The following is a 20511-nucleotide window of genomic DNA, read 5'->3' on the forward strand; positions in this document are numbered from 1 at the left end:
ACCGGCCTAACCCCACCAGCCCCACATCCCACCCACAAGGTGCGACTGACAAGGCACCAGCAGGCGCATCTCCTTGTTGCTTCTAAAGGGGCAGCCCGACGTGTGCAGACACGGGACGGGAGGGGGGCCTTCAGACCAGAAAGCAGAGGCGCAGGAGTGGGCACCCCAGCCGGGACTCCCACCTCACAAAGACCAGGATCCCCAGTGGCTCAGCCCCAGAAGAGCGCCCCGCAGTGCTGCTGCCACAGGCTCCGGCCCGACCCGGGGTGAGGTGGAGGCCCAGGGAAAGCCCCGCTTCCCGCTGGCGGGGGACCCTCCTCCCAGCCCAACTGGGCCCTTAGCCCCGGCCGACCGACCGGCCCAGGCCGTGCTCCGGGCAGACCGTGCGCGTGTCCGGGCAGAGGGCGGCCGCCCTGCGGCTCGGAGCCGGAGTCCCCCCTGCCGTCCCCCCATCTCTCCTTCCCTCCGAAGCACCACCAGCACCAAATGGCAAAGCGCCTCTCCCCGCTCAGGGAGAGATGCGCCGCGGCCGGCGGGACGGGCTCGGCGTCCCCCGCCCCCCACCGCATCACCACCACCGCGCGGGAGCGGAGGGCGGCCGGGCGCGAGGGGCACGTCCCGGCCCGCGGCTGCCCTCCCTCGCCCTCGCCCTCGCCCTCGCCCGCCGGGGGCCGGGGCAGCGGCTGGAGCCGGACGGCAGCCGGCCCGGGCATGCGCACTGCGGCCTCCCTCCCGGTGAAGGTCAGCCCAGGGCCTAGCTGCAGGACTCAGTGGCGGCGGGGGAGGCAGAGGAGGGAGGAGGGATGCAGCGGAGAGACTTAACTCCTTCCCTGCGGGAAGATGGCCATCGAGGCTGAGGCCGGAGCCCGCGGCCCCCACCCCCACCTCCCCGCCTTCAGTGGCGGTCCTGTTGCGGGGACCCAGCTCTGGGGGATGGGGGAGGAGGGGCCGGGCAGGGAGAAGGGAAGAAGGAGGCTAGAGCAGAGGAGGGAAGCTGGGAAGGGGAGAGGGAGGAGGCGAGGGAGGAACAAAGGAATCCCGACTGAAGGCGGAGACCTCTTTCCGCTGCCCCCTTTCCGTGTGCCCCCAGCAATAAAGCTTTCCTTAGCGAAATGAAATCACCCTCACTGATTGGGGTGTCAGCGTGTGTGTGTGTGTGTGTGTGTGTGTGTGTGTGTGTGTGAGAGAGTGAGAGAGAGAGAGAGAGAGAGAGAGACACAGAGAGACACAGAGAGACACAGAGAGAGAGCGAGACCAGCTGGAGCTCTCCGGCTGAGGACCCCTGATTTCCACCTTCTGGTCCATCGCTTGCGCCCAACTGGTCACTAAACCCCAAGGCATGCGTGGCAGGGGGTGGGGAGGGGGTCTCAGAAGCAGTTCTGACCCAGCCTACCCACCTGGCCTAAATCCCAGGCCCCCAGGGAACCCCAGCTAGACCTTGGGACCAGGCCCAGTCCCCAGAAGTGGGTGGAAGGGAATCTGCACCTTCACTCTCCCCAGCCTCTGGTGAGGGGCTTCCTCCAGGCAGCAGACAGGACACTGGCAGGCCTGGGACATCATGACATAATCCTCCTCCTCCTCCTGGCTCCCCCCACTACTCTTCCCAGGCCAGAGCAGAGCTGGGTGCCTCCCTTTTTGTGGGAGAATGTTTCTGTACCTGGACACCCTCTGCTACTAGCCGGGGGCGGGGGGTGTCGTCTGTCTTTTTGTGTGACGTCACCTTTCTGTGTCAGTTTTGCAAACACACACACAAGAAAGACAAATATGATAGAAAGAAGCAAAACACAAAGATAAACTAGGACATCAAAAATAACTGTGTGACCTTGGGCAAGTCACTGTATGTCCCCGCCCCTTGGCTTTCTCAGGAGTAATGGGAGGGGGATAGCCGGATGATTCCTAGGGCCTTCCTGCCCTGAAATCCAAGGATTCCATGAGACAGAGACAGGAACCAAGGCAGGCGAGATGGGAAGAGAGGGAGACAGAGACATAGAGAGATGGGCCCACACTGTTTAAGGGGTGCTGCCAACGGGAAGTGAAGCCTGGTCCTTGTCAATCGAGCTTCCGGTAAGCCTTCACCACTGTGCAGTCAGCCTCCTGGGAGCAGGGCAAGGCCTTGCCTTGGGGTCCCCAGGGTCCTGCTCAATAAGCAGGTATATGATAAAGGCTAGTGGAATGAGTTAATCCTTCCTCTCTTGTTCTGTGGGGGGGCTCTCCAGTCTATGGGGGTGCTCTGTGCCCCCTCCCTGCCCCTCACCACTGGCTCACATGCCCATGATACCTGCAAACGTCAGCTCACCGGGGACCTGAGCACCCACCAGCCCAGAGGGGAGGCCCATTTTGGATTGGCTGCAGCTCTGCATTCTCCCCTCATGACCATCATTAATGATGGTTCCTTCTAGCAATCCAAGCCCGACAGCTTACAATAAGCCACCTGCTCCCCATTCTGGCTGGGATGGGGTTGGCCAGTGGGGAGGTGTTTATATGGGATCCTGAGGGATGCTCTCACTGTCCAGCTCCTGTCCTGCAGCCTAGGGGACGGGGCACGGCTCGGCCTGGTGCAGGGCCGAACCATCTTTGTCCACAGAACCATCTGTCCGTAGAACCATCTTAGCTCCCCACCCATCTGCCTCTGGACTGACACTGGCCGTCTAGCTAGCTGCAGGGCCAAAAGCAAGGACTCCCTGGTCTCAGCCACCACACACTGTCAAGACCAAGGAAAAGCAAACCTCTCCTTCCCACCACCTAGCTCCCTCTACCAGCCTCCTAGCTGTTTCCCCTCCCCCGCCCCCCAAGCCAGGGCCCAGGAAACCCACCCATCCCACAATGCCCTGTGTCTGGCTGAAGCCATCTCCCCTGCGCCGCCTGCACCCCACAGCTCCCAGGCCCCGCCCCTCCTTTCTCTCAGCGGAAAGAAGCCCCTTCCCAACACCTTGGAGGCCCTTCCTCTCCTGTCTCCCCCACAGCCCAGCGCTCCCTCATGGCCAGTGTTGGGACAGTCTCCGGCTGGCTTCATGTCACCCCTGGGAAGTTCTGAGGCCTCAGCGAGTGCTCTGACTGGGTGGTCAGAGGGATTTCTGCCCACCACTACATTCTGAGGTCTGGGATGTCACCTGAGTGAAGAAAAATGGGCAGGAAAAAAATTCACGGACATCTCCTTGACGGATGTTTCTGGGAAATCAAACCAAATGTCAGCTGGCAGGGGAATGCATAGACAAAACCTGCCTGGAAGCCCCTGGGGACCCGTCCTCCAGGTCCCTGCAACTCCGGGTGAGTCAAGGGCCGCTGGCCCCGCCCACAGGGTCTGAGGGTGCTCTTACGCTGCCTGGGTGGGGGCCAAGAGCGCCCTGACCCTCCCCTCCTGGCTCGACCCTCCACCGGTATCTCCCGGTGGTCAGCCTTGAGTGCACCTCCCTCCCGGAATGTGTCTGGCCCTACAGAAGCCCCGGACTCCCCTTGGCTGCATCCCCAGCCCTGTAAGCCTCTGTGGGGCACCCCTTCTTCTCCCATCTCCCAATCCGAACCCTTCTCCTGTGTGGTCTGTCATAAATAAAATTTCCAATCCGCTTGGCCACTTCTGAGAACGACCCATTGCCCTCTTGTGAGAGAAGCCCTCCAGAAACCACTGACCCCCGGACTGTCACTGGCCGTGGCACTATTTTCCCCAGAGCACCCCTGCCACTGGCCTTGGCACTGAGACCCATCTTCTTCTAGCTGCTTTTCGGGATCTTCATGGATGGCCCTCGCCACACCTTGTTCCTCGGCCACCTCTCCTCTAGACACCCCCCACTTTCCTTCAGCCATTTGCTCCAAGTTACTTCTTGGGCCTTGTCATTCCAGCAGCTGCAGCCCCGCACCCCGATATCAGCCTTAAGCACCCCACTCCGACCACCATCTCTTGTCCTTCCAGGGCCCTCTGTCCCGTTCCCTGATCCCCAAAGCCTGTGACTCCCCTGGAACTTTCTGGTCTATTTCTCTGACTCATAGCCCTCATCACAACTACAGCATTACATATGATTCTTTTTTTAAAAATTAGGATAAAACATAACATCAAATTCACCATTTCATCTCCTTTGCATATACCCTCGAGTCTCTTACTTAAGAGTCAAATCCAGCTTCACCAACTCCTGCCCTGTACTTGGCACCTGAATGTGACTGGAGAGACACACATAAGCCCCCTGACGGGGTCTCCCTGTCCAGGAGCACCCAGTTCTACCGGCCTCACCGGCTTCCTGCTGCCCAGCTGTCCGGCTGTCCCTCCGCCAAGCACACCCTGTCCGCTGTGCTCCCCACGCGAGTTTCCACATCTGCTGCCCCTCCCCTCTCCCAGCTGATGCCCTTGCTTCTCTCACTGCACTGAGTTCCAGTTCTAGCCTGGAGAACTCAGAGGACCTGACTTGGCCTAGGAAGGGTAGAGGTGAGTTGGGCCAAAGGCAGAAGGCCCCATCTACGTGCAGAGGACTGCAGGTTTCTTGGGGGAAACAGGGCCCAAAGTGCGTGGCATCAAGAGGAGATGATCTTCGAGGCTGGTGTGTGATCAAGGATCTCACATTCAAAGCTAGGCTCAGCCTCTCCCGTGTCTCCACACAGCATACCCTTTACGCCTGGGCTCAAAGAGCTGTGGCAATGGCCGAGAAGCCTCATGAAGACTCAGCGGGGAGGAGGCAATAGGGAGCAGATGGAAGACGATGGTCTCGGGACCTGCTGGGTGCACAGCCCCTGGTTCCACAATCTTTTGTAATTAACGCCAGCTGGTGCCCCCCCCCATAATGAGTCCCCACCCAGTAGCCCTTTAGCTAACCCTCACCCCCTGCCCTTGCTCCCAGATCGGGGCTTTTGCTTTGGCCATTGCAACCTAGTCTGTCTTAGGACAGGGCTGTGACAATGAGGCTTTAACGCCCTATCCATCACTCCAGTTCTTCTGGGGTCCTGTCCTCCCCCAGGTCCTGAACCCTCTGCCCTGGGTAGGGTCTCTACAGGCACCACAGTGTGATGACTCTGAGCTTAGACTCCAGAACAGGACTTCTCAGCCTTAGCACCACTGACATCTGGGGCTGGATAATTCTTTATTGCGGCGGCTGTCTCACATAGCGACGTTGGTACCATCCCCGACCCCTACCCAGGAAATTCAACCAGCACACCCACCCCCCTCCCCCATCCTCCAGTGTGACAAACAAAAATATCTCCCAGCGCTGTCCTTTGTCCCTGGAGGATGCCACTGCCCTGGGTGGAGGACCACTGATCTAGCGTCTAATGGTACTGGGTTCACACTCAGCTCCTACCTTTGCACAAGTCCCTTCACCAGTCTGAGCCTCGTCTCCCCTGTTCTTAAGACAGGAAGCCCTACACCTGATGCACAGGTAGATGTGAGGCTTAGCGCGCAATCGTGCACGGGCAGAGCTGGAGATAGGGCCTGCCCCAGAGGAGACACTTAGTCCTCACCACGATTAGTAGCTCCTGGATGCTGAGCCCTTCTGACCCTGCGGGTGTGGCTGTCACTGCCCTGCCTTATCTCTGGGTCTGATCCTACTGCCCAACAGTTCCCACCTAGGAGACAGGTGAAAACAGGGAGCCTTCAGAGGCCCACCACTGCGGGACCATCCCAAATACCACGAGGGTACCTCTGAGGGCTCTGCTGGGCAGTTATTCACAGTGGCTAATTCTGGTGACTCTGGGAGCCCATGCAGAGCCTGCGTTCTACCCCAACTCCTAGAAGCTTCCTTGAGCTCAAGAAGTGGCATTGATATGCAGGACAGGTCCTACAGGGGAAGCTCATGTGTCTGGCCCACAAACATGGTAAGGACTGCAGGAAAGGTGGAGGAGGGGACATTCAGAAGCCACCAAAAGCACCGAGGCCCACGAACTCACACCTAAGGATCCATCAGGGCAACCGCCGGGCCAGGAGAAGCTGAGGTTCAGAAGCTGGGGCTGAGGCATCTAGAGGAGAAGCTGGGCCTCCCCCCGCACCTGTCCCCTTCCTCCTCTGCTGTCCTGCCACACGTTTAGTGAGCACCTATTGTGTGACCACTCAGTGCCAAGTGCTGCTGGCTCCGCGCAGCTCCATGTGGGGAAAGCTACAGCCGCGTGAGGGGCTCGTGTTCCAGAGGCCAAGGGACCGAGAAGACCTCGGTCTTTTCGAGGTGCATGAGCCTGGGTCCCCCCCAGATGTTCTAGCTGCCTAGAGCTTAACTTCTCGCTCCTCCATGAGACAGGGCTCAGATCCCAAAGGCCACCATCATCGTCCCCCTGGCACAGGTGGAATTGTGTCTCCCCCCCACCCCACTGAACTCGTTTGGTGAAATCCCAAACCCCCTCCCTCAGAACGTGTTCTTACTTGGAGATAGGGTCTTTACAAAGGTAATGCAGTTAAAATGAGGTCAGTAGGGTGACCCTAATCCAATATGACCAGTGTCCTAGGACAGGGGAAATTTAGGACACAGGGACAGAGGGAAGATGTGTGACTGGGGGAAGACAGCCATCAGCAAGTCAAGGAGCAAGGCCCAGGGCAGATCTGCCCTCACAAGGAACCTCAGAAGGAACCGAGCCCGCTGCCGACACCTTATCTTCCAGCAGCCTCCGGAAAATACATTTCTAGGCTTGAAGCCCCCAAGCTGGCTCCTTTGCTAAGGAAGCCCTAGAAGACTCACCCACCTCCCAACACTGCCTTCCCTCCTCCTGTGTTGGTCTTCGTGTAGCCGGCCCACCTGTCCCAGGGCCACCCACCTGTCCCCTCGCATCCCCTGGTCTGCCTGGGACCACCAAAAGCATGGTGCTGACAACAACGTGCTTATAAGCACAAGGCAGGGCCCGGCCAGGGGCCAGACCTCCTGAGCTCGAGTCTTTCTGCCACCACTGACTGATGGGAATACAAAAGGGCCACATTGTATCAACCTCTCTTTGCCTCAGTCTGTTTATCTGTAAAATGGGTACAGTGCCGCTTCCACTCTCACCGGCTTATTGTGCGCAGCAAAACATTGGGGGGGGGCGGGGAAGACGTGCAGGAGTTCTTGTTAAGTCCTAGGGGCCCCAACGAAGCCATCGCTTAGTTAGCACGTCGCTCCTGGGCAAACACTCTCCCTACTTTGGACTCTGACTGAACTCCCCGTCCATTAAAACCTCCATTCCCTCTCTACTCTGACTGTGCCGAGACGGGTCTCCCGCTCCCTATTTCTAACGCTGCCTATCTGGATTCAAGAACAGGTGACGTATAGTTTGACTCCTGCTGATTTTCATCTTGTAGGCATCAGCCCATTATCCCAGCGTGGGATCCTGGGAGTCTCAGTTCAGCTATCTGATACATTTGCATCCTTTCCCGCTGTGAGTCATTCATAGATCCATGAGCGCGAACTTCTCCCTTCATCCAGGTTCATGCTGACCGTACCAGAAAGGGACAGACAGACAAAGCCCTCTCTCCAGACAATCTACAACCTTTGGGCTGAGTCTTCAATTGGCAGCAGATTCACTCAGTGGTAGTAACAGGCAGTGATGAGCTGGAGTGTCACGTTGGGAGTTTAAAATCAGCCATGGTAGGAGTATTTATACCAGGGAAATTGGCAAATAATACAAATCAGATTTCAGCTCCCCCTTCCCACCCTGTCAAGAGCCAGTTGTTAAATATTTACCCGCACATTCACCCACGTTCATGTGTCACGCTCAAGATATTGGGAGAGACTTTGTCAAACACCTCCAAATTCACACGTACATCTTCACGGAGCTTTCATAGCCTACCAAACAGTGCCGTCTGCATTATTTAATTCAGTTCTTTGAACATCCCAGAAGTTAAAGGGCTGAATATCACCGTACCCACTATACCCATTTTAAAGATGAGGAACACGAGGCTAATGATTGTCTCAGAGCCAGACAGGAAACTAGTGTCAAAAGTGGGGCTCAGGGGCACCTGGGTGGCTCAGTGGGTTAAAGCCTCTGCCTTCAGCTCAGGTCATGATCCCAGGGTCCTGGAATCGAGCCCCACATCGGGCTCTCTGCTCGGCGGGGAGCCTGCTTCCTCCTCTCTCTCTCTCTGCCTGCCTCTCTGCCTACTTATGATCTCTGTCAAATAAATAAATAAAATCTTTAAAAAAAAAAAAAAAGCGGGGCTCAGACCACCGTGTTAGGATCTCAACTGTCACTGCTATTGTCAGCTTGACGTTGAACTGTGCCCCTGCCCCACCCCCCACTGCCCAGTCCCCACTGTTGATTGTCAAAAGTGCCTTGAATTCTGTCACCAGCCACTGTTCTGGGTTTAACACTCAGTCTTTGAGGGGGGTTCTGCAACCGAGGGCTCTACCTCCAGCCCTTCTGGCTAGTAGCATGTCACCGGGATCCCTGTTTCTACCTGGGGGAGGACCCTCAAATTTTTGACAAGACTCTCTGCGCTCTGTTTAAAGTTCACCGATGACAAGAGACTGCTTAAAGTGACCCCACCTCAATGCAGTCTTTCTCAGCCTGGGCTCCAGTGATGCTGGGACCCTGGAGCTCTCCAGGATAGCAGCGCTGACTTAGGGCTCTGGGCTTGAGGGCTAGAAGAGCAGACCGAAGGCGGGTGACGGCATTAGAGGAGCCCAAGGAGGAAGCTGCAAAGCGACAGGTTTGGCGTAGCCCACACAGTGTCTTTCTCAAACACTTTTTTAAAATCCTAAAGGGAGGGGCTCCTGGGTAGCTCAGTGGGTTGGGCCTCTGCCTACGGCTCAGGTCATGATCTCAGGGTCCTGGGATTGAGCCCTACATTGGTCTCTCTGCTCAGCGGGGAGCCTGCTCCCCCCGCCCCCGCCTGCCTTTCTGCCTGCTTGTGATCTCTCACTTTCTGTCAAATATATAAATAAAATCTTAAAAAAAAATCCTAAAGGGGCACCTGGGTGGCTCAGTTGTTAAGCATCTGCCTTTGGCTCAGGTCATAATTCCTGGATCTTGGGATCGAGCCCTGTAGAGGGAAGCCTGCTTTTCCTCTCCCACTCCCACTGCTTGTGTTTCCTCTCTCACTGTGTCTCTCTCTGTCAAATAAATAAAGAGAATCTTAAAAAAAAAAAACCAAAAACCCAAAACTTTAAAATCTTAAGAATTGAGAGATTTCACCTAAAAAGCCAGATTTCCAGAATCTCTTTTAAAAAAGAAAAGGAAATCTGGCAACACAAGCCCACTGATATACTTGGAAACAATCTGATGGAATCGGGGAGGGGCTGTCCCTTTTTGAAGTGGCAGGACTTCTCCAATTTACCCCCCACCCCCCATTTTGGGGTTGCAAACTCTAAAGCCCTAGGCACCCAGCAATGAATGTAAATGAGTGGTGTGAGCTTTAAGCACCAGGACAACTAGTCTTTGACCTTGGGTCTAGGTGCTGGGGTACCAGGGCTAGCTGCTTTGTCTCTTTGAGGCCCATCTGGTCTGGGTCGCCACACACCTCTGGGGGCTGGATGTGGCCCAACTGGGCCTCTTGCACTAACCACTAGAAATTACTCAACCTCTCTGTGTTTTAGTTGCTCATCTTGAAAATGATGATGAAAATACTAGCATTTTCCTCATCGTCTCGAGGTGAGGATAAATCAGCTAAACCATGACAGGTCCTTAAAACAGTTCCTAAAACTTGCAACAAGCTCAGTCAACACTGGTTGCCATCCTTCTGCCCAGGGCCTGCTTGGCTCGTCTCCATCCCGCCCAAGCTGCTCTGGAGTCTCGGGGGACTGCTGAGGAAGAGAGAGGGTTGGACAGTGGGTGGCTCTAGCTAACCACCCAACTCTGCACCTGAGTTCACGACGTGGGAGCAGGGAGAGTGGAGTTCTCAGCTGGGGGGAGGAACGGCCCAGGGGCTGCTCCCTGACTCCAGGCCCTATGAGCCCACAGTGTAAGGGCGGTGGGAACGGAAGCTGGACCTGGAACCAGGGAGGACACGGTTACAGGGTCTGCAGATGACGCATGGACGCCGAGCACCACATTTTACCCCACAGGCCAACGAGGGGCGCTCTGGCATTCACCACGTGCTGGGTGTGGAGCTAGGTGCTCAGTATTTAGCATCCCTGTGGATCTTTCCAGAAGGGGCATCAAGACCTTACACAGGAGACACTGAGGCTCAGAGAACTACGTGCCTCTTCCCATGTCTGCTTAACTGTTAAGGGGCACAGCCCACCTTCCAACAGAGCCTGGGGAGCCCCAAAGCCTGTCTGCCTGCACCAGGCAGCCCTACCCCACTCCGGCTCTCCCAGCGGGCACCAAGGGCGAGAACAGCATGCCCAGGCCTCCAGGTGAGGAACGTCTGAGGAAGCCAGACCCGAATGTTCCAGACCTGAGAGCAGACGCAGGGAGTGTGGACAACCACCTCTCAGAGGCAGTCAGATGTCATGGAAGCGGAAAGGGGTTTATTCTCTAGAACTCCAACGGGCAAGAGCAGGGCCACAGGAGGTTAGACTGCGCTCACCATCAGAACAACTACGGATGGGGCGCCCGGGCGGCTCAGTCGGTAAAGCGTCCCACCTTGATTTCAGCTCAGGTCACAATCCCAGGGTCAGAGCGGGGCGTGGGGGGCTCAAGCCCCGTGTCAGGCTCTGTGCTTGGTGGGGAGTCTGCCTGAGAGTCTCTCTCTCCTGCTGCCCCTCCCGCCTCCCCTCCCCCAGGCACGCTCTCTTTCTCTCTCTCTCGAAAATAAATAAATAACTCTTTAAAACAAAACAAACAACTAAATTTTGTTTAGGAGTGTCTGTGAACAAGGGGAATAGGTCCTTTTGGAAAGGGACTGCTGCCTAGGCATGGGCCAAGGGCGCCTCATGTGTCAGCAGGCCAAGGCGGGTAGGAAAAAAGGCCCACCATTGGGTTGTGGGGTGTAGAGAGGGCAGGGTCAACCATACAGAAGGATCTCAGGGTCTCAGGGTCCTCTTCTTCTTTTTTTTTTTGGTAGAGAGAGAGAGAGCACACAAGCAAGAGAGTAGGGTAGGAGCAGAGAGAGAGGGAGAGAGAATCCTGAGTGGGGTCCACACCCAGCATAGAACCCAAAGTGGGGCTCAATCTCGCAACCCTGAGAACATGACCCAAAGCAAAATCAAGTGTCGGACTGACTGATTGAGGTGCTCCTCAGGGTCCTCTTAAGTTGAGCTGTCAGAGGTACCTCCTGCCTGCCCCACCCCTTCCTCATTCATACACGAAATATTTTTCTGAATTGTGCTGAACAAGACAGATGTGGTCTGTGCCTTTAAGGAGCACTACAACGAAATCTTTCCATTTGGGGTACATGCTACAAGCTCTAAGTAGGTGGGACTTCATATCTCATCAGGGTAGGAGAAAGTGTCCCTGGAAGAAGTGGCATTTGAGTTGACACTTGAAGGATGGGCAGATCTGGGCAGGTGAAGGGAGCTGGAAGCGTGTTGCGGGCCAAGGGAACAGCATGTGAGAAAACCCCGAATGAGGACAGGCACTTGAAGCCCGAGAGGACACGGAAGACAGAAGAGATCAGGTCTGCGTAGCAGGAAGCGTGGTGGGGGGTGGGGTGGGGGAGTGGGCGGTGAGGAGGGGCCCAGACTGAGAGCTGGGCACCACTCAGTGGCCCCCTCCGCGGTCCAGGCAGGGGACAACAGCGGCATTACTGAGACTTAAGCGGATGGAACTGAGATGTGTCTAGGAAATCAAGTCAAAGCAAAGGAAGAGGGGATTGTTCCAGTGGAGAGAGAAGGAACCGGGAGGGTCGAATGGGCTTGAGCTTCTGCACGGCTGTCAGCACTGTGGCCAGCCCCAGCCCCACCAGGGAGGGGACCCCATGCTCTTGTCATCATGTGCTCACGGGGAGCCCTCTACTCTGCTCCTCCGGGGAGAAGACTCTGGACTAATCCTGCCACTTTGCCCACCCCTTGGGAGGGTCTCCTTGCCTGAGGAGGTGGCACAGGGCGGGGGTGGGGGGTCTGACATTTATTGGACAAGTTCCTCTTCTAGTTCAGGGGTAGTGACTTCACGGCTGCCCCCGCAGCCTGCCCTTCCCTTTAGGTTGCGTCTGTTGGCAGGAAGGAGCCCCTTTCTACCTGATCCCACAACCCAGACAAGCAAACCCAAGTTAGGGTGTAGGGTCGCCTGCTGCATCCCAGCTTGACACTCAAGCTTCTTTCTCCAGCCCGGTGGGCCCTGCAGTGAAGCTGGGATGCCCCTGACACGAGGACCCGCTTCTCAGCGGGCTCCCTCACTAAGCTGTAAGGCGAGTGGCTGGACCCGCCCTCTACCCAGACTCGCTGCTGGGCATGGTGCTGGGTGAGGTCTCTCTGTTCCTATGAGGATATGACCCTTCCCCAGGAATGTGACTCTACTTCGTCCCCGATTTTAAACAGACCTTCCTGATGTCTGACAGTTCTCAAAACTATCGTAAATACTAGCTTGTAGGGCTCTTCCTGAGGCGGGCAGTGTCTTCCTCTAGTCCTTCTAACTTACATCTTGGCATTGACCATGACCAGCAACATTGCCATGGCTGGACACTATTGCGTGGATCTTTCCCTTGGCCTGGGAAACCTGCACGTAGCTCTGTCACCCAGTGTGCCCCTCACGTCATCATACAGGAGACACTTCTCGGGGTCAAAGTGCCCAAAATCACAGTGTCTCTGAGCAAATGGTCTGGCGTTCTGGGCAGTGTAAATGACACGTGTGCCCATTTTTCTCACTGCAGAAGGGATCTTGGGACCTCAGGCTTGTGTTTTGTGCACTAACGTCATTCTCAGCTCCCACATATATTCCGTCCCCTGTATTCCCAGTGCCCTGATTTCCTCACTACAGGTGTCTCTGCAAAGTGCCTCTGACCCTTTCTGGAGAGAGCTGAAGCCCAGGCATGCTTTCCTGCATCTTCTTGTCTCTGCCTCCTCCCTCCCCACGGTACGCGGCTCCTCGCTCCAGGCCCCAGAATGTTCTTCGGTCTGGAAAGAAGGCTGACATGGGAGATGATCCAAGTTTGTAAATTCCAGGAAAGGCGTGAGCGGGACACAGGCTCCTAAGACACATGCTCAGATTTCCTGGAAGTTTAGGTAACCAAGACATTGGTTTTTCACGGCCTGGGAAGCTGGTCAGGAGGTGGACCAGGCTGAAGTGAGCAACCAGTCTCCCGCAGGGTCTTCGCAAGTGACCAATGCTCTGCGCAGCCCTCTCCAACTGAGACACCGGCCACAGCCCCGGCCTCCCCCGGAGTCGCTCAGCTGCATGCCCACGGGCCCTTCACTCTTCCCCCGAGTCTGCAACTCAGCCTTCTCTCGTGACACCTCCTGACACCGCCTCCCGGGACCCCCTCCCGGTGACACCTTCAGCTCATTACCTCCACCACTTAACGCTCCCTAATAACGAGCTCTCACTCGCAATCACACTGCCAGCGCCCGGGTGAAGACAGCCTCCAGCTGCTGCACGCCTGGGCCCGCGCCCACCGCGCTGTCTAGACGCAAGCACGGGGCCTGTCAGCATCCAAATGACAGCACGTGCCCCAGCCGCAGAGCGTCAAAGCCGGCTCCATGCCGGGGACTGCACATGCTGAATGAAGCCCAATTTCATGTTAATGCGGCTCCAGAACAAAATGCCAGGAGCTTCTTCCAGCACCTTTCCCCTTCCCCCCTCACATGGGGAGGCCCCCGGGGGCGTCAGGACCAACCTTGTGGCGTCAGGACCATTCACCTTGTGACCATGTGTCATCAGGATGTACCCGAAGCCCTCAGAGCCTCCAACCGCCCCCCCGCCTGCCAAGGATCCCCACCCCTGCGGCCCATCCTTTGGGGTGATCACCTCCTTCAGGCACGGTCTGGATCAACCCTGGCCACCGACCTCCTGCTGCCGGGGAGCCGGCTTAGGGCTCAGCTCAATGCACCCCAAATCAGTGGCAATTCACAAGGACTCGCCATGCGGGAGAGCCCCAGCTCTAGGGGACTCCCTGGGGACCCCCGCTGCTCCACAAGTCTCCACCCTGAGACACCGGAGGACTTTTGAGAACTTCCGAGTTGCCCAGAAGTACACCGGCTTGCACCTTTTGTTTAGGACTCTGCGTTAAAAAACCGACCCCTGCAAGCTGGGGAGCCTGCCCAAGCTTAACCTGAGGCAGTGGTCAGGTTGTGGGGAAGAGGCAGGACCTTTATTCGTGGCCTTGACTCTGTTCCCCCAGCGGCCAGCAACAGGTGCCAGCCCCGGGCTCCCCCAGCTGCCCAGGCAGAAGAGAGTTCCTCCGCTCTTTCTGAGGAAGCAGCAGCTGGGAGAGCCACCGGCATCTCACTCAGCCCTGCCCCCTGAAAGCCCACCACAGGCTGCCCCTTTCGGGGGTCTCTCCCCTCCTCAGAGCCCTGGGGCCTGAATGGTCCACTGGGGCGCTCCCCACAGGCTTCGGGTCCTGAGGGCAGGGACTAGGTCCCCCCAGCACCCAGTCTGTCACAGGAGACTCCCACTAGTCATGTGGCCAGGATGACACATGGGGCTGGGCAGGCCTCAGACCCGGCTCCTGCCCTTCCCCACAGCCGAACGGGGCTCTGAGGCCGGCAGCCTTTCCACCCAGGCCCTCGGTGCTTCCTTCTGGACCAGGGGCACCGATGTGGTACTAGCCTGGCCACACTCTTTGTACTTTGCCAAGAGGAGGCCCAGGAACATCCAGCTTGCCTGTGTTGGGCCTGGAGCACCTCTGAGTCGCAGGCCTGGAGCGCCTCTGAGTCGCAGGCCTGCCTTGGGGGCCCCCACCCGAGACCACCTCCCCTTCCCGCGAAGAACAAACCCCTGTCTGGTTTCTGGAAGGATTTTAGAAGCTTGCCAAAGCAGGTCTGGGGTTAGGTTTCAGGAGCCCAAATTGTGCTGGGCATCAGCGGGGTCCCCCTGGGCCAGCAGCGAGCGTGTGCACACGCAGGTGAGAATGGGGAAGGTGTATGTCTGTGCGTCTGCGAATGGGAGGAAATGAAATAACCCAGAGCCCCTGGCCCTTTTCACCTGACCCCAAAACTGGTATCAGGCCCACCAGGTTCCTGGCTCAGAACAGCTTTGATAGTCAGGACCCAGGGAGCCGGGAGGAGACGGGCCCTCAGGAGAGGCGGTGCAAGGGTGGAAGATGTCAGCAGGGTCTGGGGGCGGGGGTGGCCCCAGCGGTGGGAGGGGATAGGAAGAAGCACTGTCATAGGTCTGCCTTGGGCAGGGCAGAAATGCCCAGAGGGGGCCTTTGGTTATGACCAGAGGCCAAGAGCCAGCACCTCTCAGTGGGGTCCCAGGGCTCCTGCTCCTGGGTTTGGGGGGGAGGGCAGCGCCTACCTGTACCACGGCGGGTGGGTGCTGAAGGCCTGGAGTCATAGGTGGCAGGGTCCTGCAGCAGGGGAGTCATCCAGTGCCCCCTCGGTGCCCGGGCCCAGAGCCCACTGCGCCTGCAGCACCAAGGGCCATTGTGAGGAGAATCTGAAAGGAGAGGGCAGTGGGAGGGCACGGCCAGACCCTGAGGCCCGAAGGCAGAGAGGGCAGTGGGAGGGCACGGCCAGACCCTGAGGCCCGAAGGCAGAGTCCACATGGACTTCCGAGGGCTGGGGAGGAAGCCTGAGGGGGTCGGCCGGGAGGACCAAACTCCGTGACAAGGAGGTCTGAGAAAGCAAACAGGAGATGTGTGGAAAGAGACCGGGATGGAGGGGACAGGCAAGGGCCAGCGAGGGCTCGCGGGGAGGTCGGGGCGGGAGCAGTGTGAGAGCAGGAAGCGGTCAGCGCAGACCAGGTCTTGAGGGACTGAGCTGGAAGGACAGAGCAGAGAACCCAGGCAAGACCCCGGCCTGGCAGGGGAGGCAAGGTTTGGGGACTGGGGGATAAGCGGAGGAGGGGAGGAGCTGGGCCTCAGACTCACTGGGCATGACGGTCAGGCCCAGAGGGGACCTGGATGGCTCATGGAGCCCAGAAGGGACATCCGAGGGCATCCCAGGGTGGCAGGCACCCGGAGTCGGCCTGTTCTCAATCCTTCCACCATGCTCAGGGCTCCCCACCCCCCAGCCCCTCGCTGCCCCTCCCTGCGGTTTCGGCCCTCCTGCAGCAGCCACAAGGCCATAGGGGGGCCTCAGGACCCAATTGTGAACTCAAGTCCTGAGCAGGTGGAGTGTGGGGGATGAGGAAAAGGCGTTGCTACAGGTATGGGGGCGGCTGAGAGTGGTTCAGGGTCCCAGTGGGCGGTGTCGGCCAGGAGGCTACTCAGATCAGTGGGGGGGGGGGGGGGGGAGGGGGGGGAGGGGGCGGGGCCAGCAATGAGAGGAGGAAGACGCGAACGGAGAGAGGTTACCAGCCCACGGGGGTGGGGGGGTGCCCTGCAGGAAGGCTGAGGACAGAGGGACAACCTGAACGGGAGAGAGGTGTCCAGGCAGGGGAGAGGAGGGAAGGTGCCAGGCAGAGGGAAGGAGGGGAGGTGCTAGGCAGGGCAGGGGAGGGGAGGTGCCAGGCAGGGGAGTGGGTAGGAGGGAGAGGATGCCAGGCAGGAGCAGGATGGGAACGTGCTAGGCAGGGAGGGGTGGCAGGCGAAGGGGAGGAGTAGGTGGAGGCGATCCGGAGGAGGGAAGGTGCCAGACGTGAGGGAGGGGGGAAGGTACCAGGCGGAGGAGTGCCAGGCAGAGGGAGGGAGGGGAAATGCAGGTGGGGGGAGGGGGGAAGGTACCAGGTAGGGGAAGGAAGGAAAGAGGCCAGGCAGAGAGGAGACGGGGGAGGTATCCGAGAGGAGGTAAGATGGGAGTGTGGCAGTCATGGAAGGGGTGCAAGAAAGGGGGTGGGGGAAGCGAGAACCAGGCTGAGGGTGGGGGAGGTGCCAGGCAGGGGGAGGAAGAGCGTGAGAGGGGGGAGAGATCAGGGGAGGAGGAGGGGGTGGCGATGCCAGGCGCCGGTGGGGGGGGGGGTGCCAGGTAATGGGAAGTGCCAGGTAAGAGGAAGGTGCCAGGAAGGGGTGAGAAGGAAGATGCCAGGCAGGGGGGAGGAGGGATGCCAGGCAGTGGGGAGACCAGAGAGATGCCAGGCAGTGGGGAGAGCCGGGAGAGGCCAGGGGGGGCGGAGGGGGATGTCAGACGGGGGGAGATGCCAGACGGGGGGGAGGAGGGATGCCAGGCAGGGAAGAAGGGATGCCAGGCAGGCGGGAGCAGAGGAGATACCAGGCAGGGGAAGGAGGGATGATGCCAGCAGAGGCAGGACGGGTACTGCCAGGCAGGGAAGGCGGGGGCGCCGGCGCAGCGCGGCCGGGCGGCGTCTCCGAAAGGGCCTGGGGGCCGCGCAGCGCGGGTCGCTCACCTGCTCCCCCGGGACCCCGGCCCCGGAGCACGGCCGCCCGCTCCCCGCTCGGCGCTCGGCTCGGCCCGGCGCCTGCGCCGCTGCAGCCCGGAGCGGGGGAGGCGCAGGGAGCGTCTGCAAAGAGCGAGGAGCTTAATAATGAGTTAGGGATCGGATCAGGCAGCGTCTCCCATCCATCCGAATGTGCGATCACCACGTTGGGAGCATCGCCACCCGCCCTGGCCAAGTCCATTGTGATCCTCGGCCCGTGCACATATGATCCTCAGGTCTGTAGGGGCCCCTAGGCGCCCACCGATCCACACAGACCGTCGGAGCATCCTAAGTGACCGCAGACAGTACCACACGCGCTCACAGCGCATTTGTACATACACGGGGGCGGGGGGGGGGGGGGCGGGGGGCGTCGGTTCCACTCCAGGCTCAGAGCCAGGCACTGACTGGCGACCCCTCTTCCTACCTTTACGCACTAGCCCTTGCCCCACATGCAGTCACAGGAACCAACCCTGGTCACCCCATGGGGTATCCCAGGAGTCACTGTCGAAGCGCCAGTAGCAGCTAGCACAGCGCCTGGCATTTGGTAGGGGGTCAGCTCTGACCTGCTAAAAAGGATGAGCCTTAGGCAAGGTCCAGAGCTGGTGGGAGCCCCCGTAGGCAGGAGCCAGCAGGTGAGGACTTTGGGGGCAGAGTCCTGGCAGCCCTGAGGTGGAGCTGTGATAGCGACCCGGGTCAGTGGGGTCCTGCCCCCTCAGATTCCACCTCTGCCCTGGATGCCTAGCCTGGCCCCATCTGGGCCACTCCTTGCACTGGAGGCATTTGGGGTTTCTGGGCTCCAAGCGCTGCCTGGGCCTCTACTGCCTCTGACATGAGCTGACTTGGAGGTTTTTCCACCTCTGCCTTTTTTTTTTTTGTTTGTTTGTTTTCTAATTGTGTTAAACTACACAGAACACAAAATTCACCATCTTCACCACTTTTCAGTATACCCGTCAACGCTGTGAAGTGTATTTACCTTGCTGTGCAAACCATCGCCAGAACTCTTTCATCTTGGAAACCTGAAATTCTGCCCATTAAACAAATCTTCTCTCCCCCCAGACCTTGGGCACCGTCGTTTTACTTTCTGTTTCTATGACTTTGATTACTCTTGGTACCTCATATGAATATATTCATACACATTTGCCCTTTTGTGACTGGTTTATTTCACCGGACAGCACGTCCTCTAGGTTCGTGCACGCCGTCCCCGGTGTCAGCACTGCCTTCCTCTTCAGGTGAAGCGAGCTTCCGTTGCGTGGATGGGTGCAACCTATGGATGGGTGTCAACCACATTTCGTTTCTCCATTCGTTTCTCCATGGGTAATGTTGCTTACACCCCCTTTAAAACAGGTTGCCATTGAACCAGACAGAAACTCCCGCGCAGCCTGGGAAGACATACTCGCCTCCCAGCCCCTCTCAGCACCTGTCATCCTATTTTCAGGTCCCTTCCCCAGAGGACAGCAGACCTTTGGCTACTCAGCAGACCCACTGTGGCCTTTCTACCCACATTTGCTTATGTAATGTGCTAGATCAAATGTATTTGCGTGTTCTTTCTAGTGAAGGGACCCCGGGGTCCCTGCTAACAGTTCCATGCGTCTTTCCTAGGAACATTTATCTCCTAACAAGGGACTCTTGGAGATGCAGGGAAAGGACAGGAGCAGTGGATATTTTGAGGCGGGGAAGGATTTGCTCAGTGACCTCGGGGGCAGGGAACATGGAAAGCCATGTGGATAATGGGGTCTGAAGGGGCTTGAAAGACCTCCCATGACCCAGACCTTGGTGTTGAGGTTAGTGCTGGAACCTTCACTCCTGTGGGCAGAGGAGTCTGTTCAGAGGTGATACACGCCCTCCTGTCTCCACCCCCCCCCCACGCCCCAAAAGCTCTCTCCCCTCCCACCACCAGTTATTAACTTGGCGCAACAAGCCCTTCTATGGGACAAGTAGTTCGTTCTGAAAGTGAGGCAACGTGACCGGGTTCCTACACGAGGGTGTGTGTGTTGGGGGGCTGGTCATCCGAGGAGGCCCCCAGAGGGAGAACAGGCAGGCAGGACACAGGGAGAGGCAGCCTCAAGTGCGCATGCTGAGTGCTGGCCTAGGCCTGGCCAGAGGGGACAATGCAGGTGGCCAGCTGGGCAGTCCTACCTCTTCTTACCTGTGCCCACACCCTGCGTGCCCCCCTTTTTCCTCCTCCTACTCACGGTCTGTCCATCAGGGACAAAGTTATCAAAGGTTAAGCCCCTGGCTGTTCTTTACGATTTCCCGGGTAGGTGGGGCTTCATGTTTCTATCTCAGTATTAATACCTTGTTTGTAGGTCACTGATACCTTGTCCATCTTTCCTTCTGGACTGGGATCTCCAGGAGAGTGGGACTCGGGGTTGTCGGGCTAGCACAAGCCCGGTGCAGAGGAAGGTCTAGTAAATGTTTGGAGGCGGCTCTGGCCACAGGAGGGCTGGCAGTGGAGGCCTAGGAGGCCAGGGGAGAGGCTGAGCCAGAGGTGGGGTGGGACAGGGCCGGAAATGAGGGGCAAAATTCAGCCATTCGTGAGACCTGCCGCTGTTGCCTGCAGCACTGCTCATAGAGGAAGAACTTGGAAATACCTAAATGTTTGCCAATTGGTGACAGATTAAATAAATTGTGTGACAGGTGTAAACAGGTGATAAGAGACAGGATAAACAGGTGACAAGATAAATACATCCTTCAGTGAATGCTATCAAACAATGCGGAAGCTCTCTACATACTGACAGAGCAGGATCTCGAAGATAAGGAAAGTGGAAAAAAGTGAGACCTGCGGAACTGTGTAAAGCAGGCTCGTGTCTGTGTGTGTGTGTGTGTGTGTGTGTGTGTTGGTGTGTTCGTATGTATATGAACATATAGTCCTCTAGAAGGGTACGAAAGGAGGGCCTCTGGTGAGGATCTGGAGTGTGGGATGGGTAGAGTGAGGCTTGCTTTCCACTGTGTATTCCTTTTTACCTTTTAAATTTAGAAGTAAAAGTTTACAGAAATCACCCATATCATCATTTATACTTTCAAATTACACTGAGCACCCACTATGTAAGATCAGGCCACAGATCTATGTGCCTTTGATCATGAACCCATATGGGACTCTTCATCAGTTCTTTTTTTTTTTTTTCTTTTTAAGATTTTATTCATTCGTGGGGCGCCTGGGTGGCTCAGTGGGTTAAGCCGCTGCCTTCGGCTCGGGTCATGATCTCAGGGTCCTGGGATCGAGTCCCGCATCGGGCTCTCTGCTCAGCAGGGAGCCTGCTTCCCTTCCTCTCTCTCTGC

At 57.7% G+C, this 20511-nt stretch overlaps 1 protein-coding gene across 2 annotated transcripts in view; it reads right to left on the reverse strand.

The window, feature by feature from the left end:
* The window catches only part of SMARCD3 (SWI/SNF related, matrix associated, actin dependent regulator of chromatin, subfamily d, member 3), a 29474-nt gene extending 12163 nt beyond the window's left edge, over positions 1-17311 (reverse strand). Inside the window, exons 1-2 of one of the 2 annotated variants that reach the window (XM_059172282.1) lie at positions 17203-17311; positions 15214-15354 (exon numbers count right to left, since the gene is read on the reverse strand). In XM_059172282.1, coding sequence (XP_059028265.1) covers positions 15214-15252 — 39 coding nt within the window. In that variant the 5' untranslated portion in view covers positions 15253-15354; positions 17203-17311. The remainder of the gene's footprint in view (positions 1-15213; positions 15355-17202) is intronic. The other variant, XM_059172284.1, reaches the window with a different exon arrangement.
* Between the last annotated feature and the right edge of the window lie 3200 nt (positions 17312-20511).

The sequence above is a fragment of the Mustela lutreola genome, chromosome 4 (assembly GCF_030435805.1).
Source record: "Mustela lutreola isolate mMusLut2 chromosome 4, mMusLut2.pri, whole genome shotgun sequence".
In the NCBI taxonomy this organism is placed as follows: domain Eukaryota; kingdom Metazoa; phylum Chordata; class Mammalia; order Carnivora; family Mustelidae; genus Mustela; species Mustela lutreola.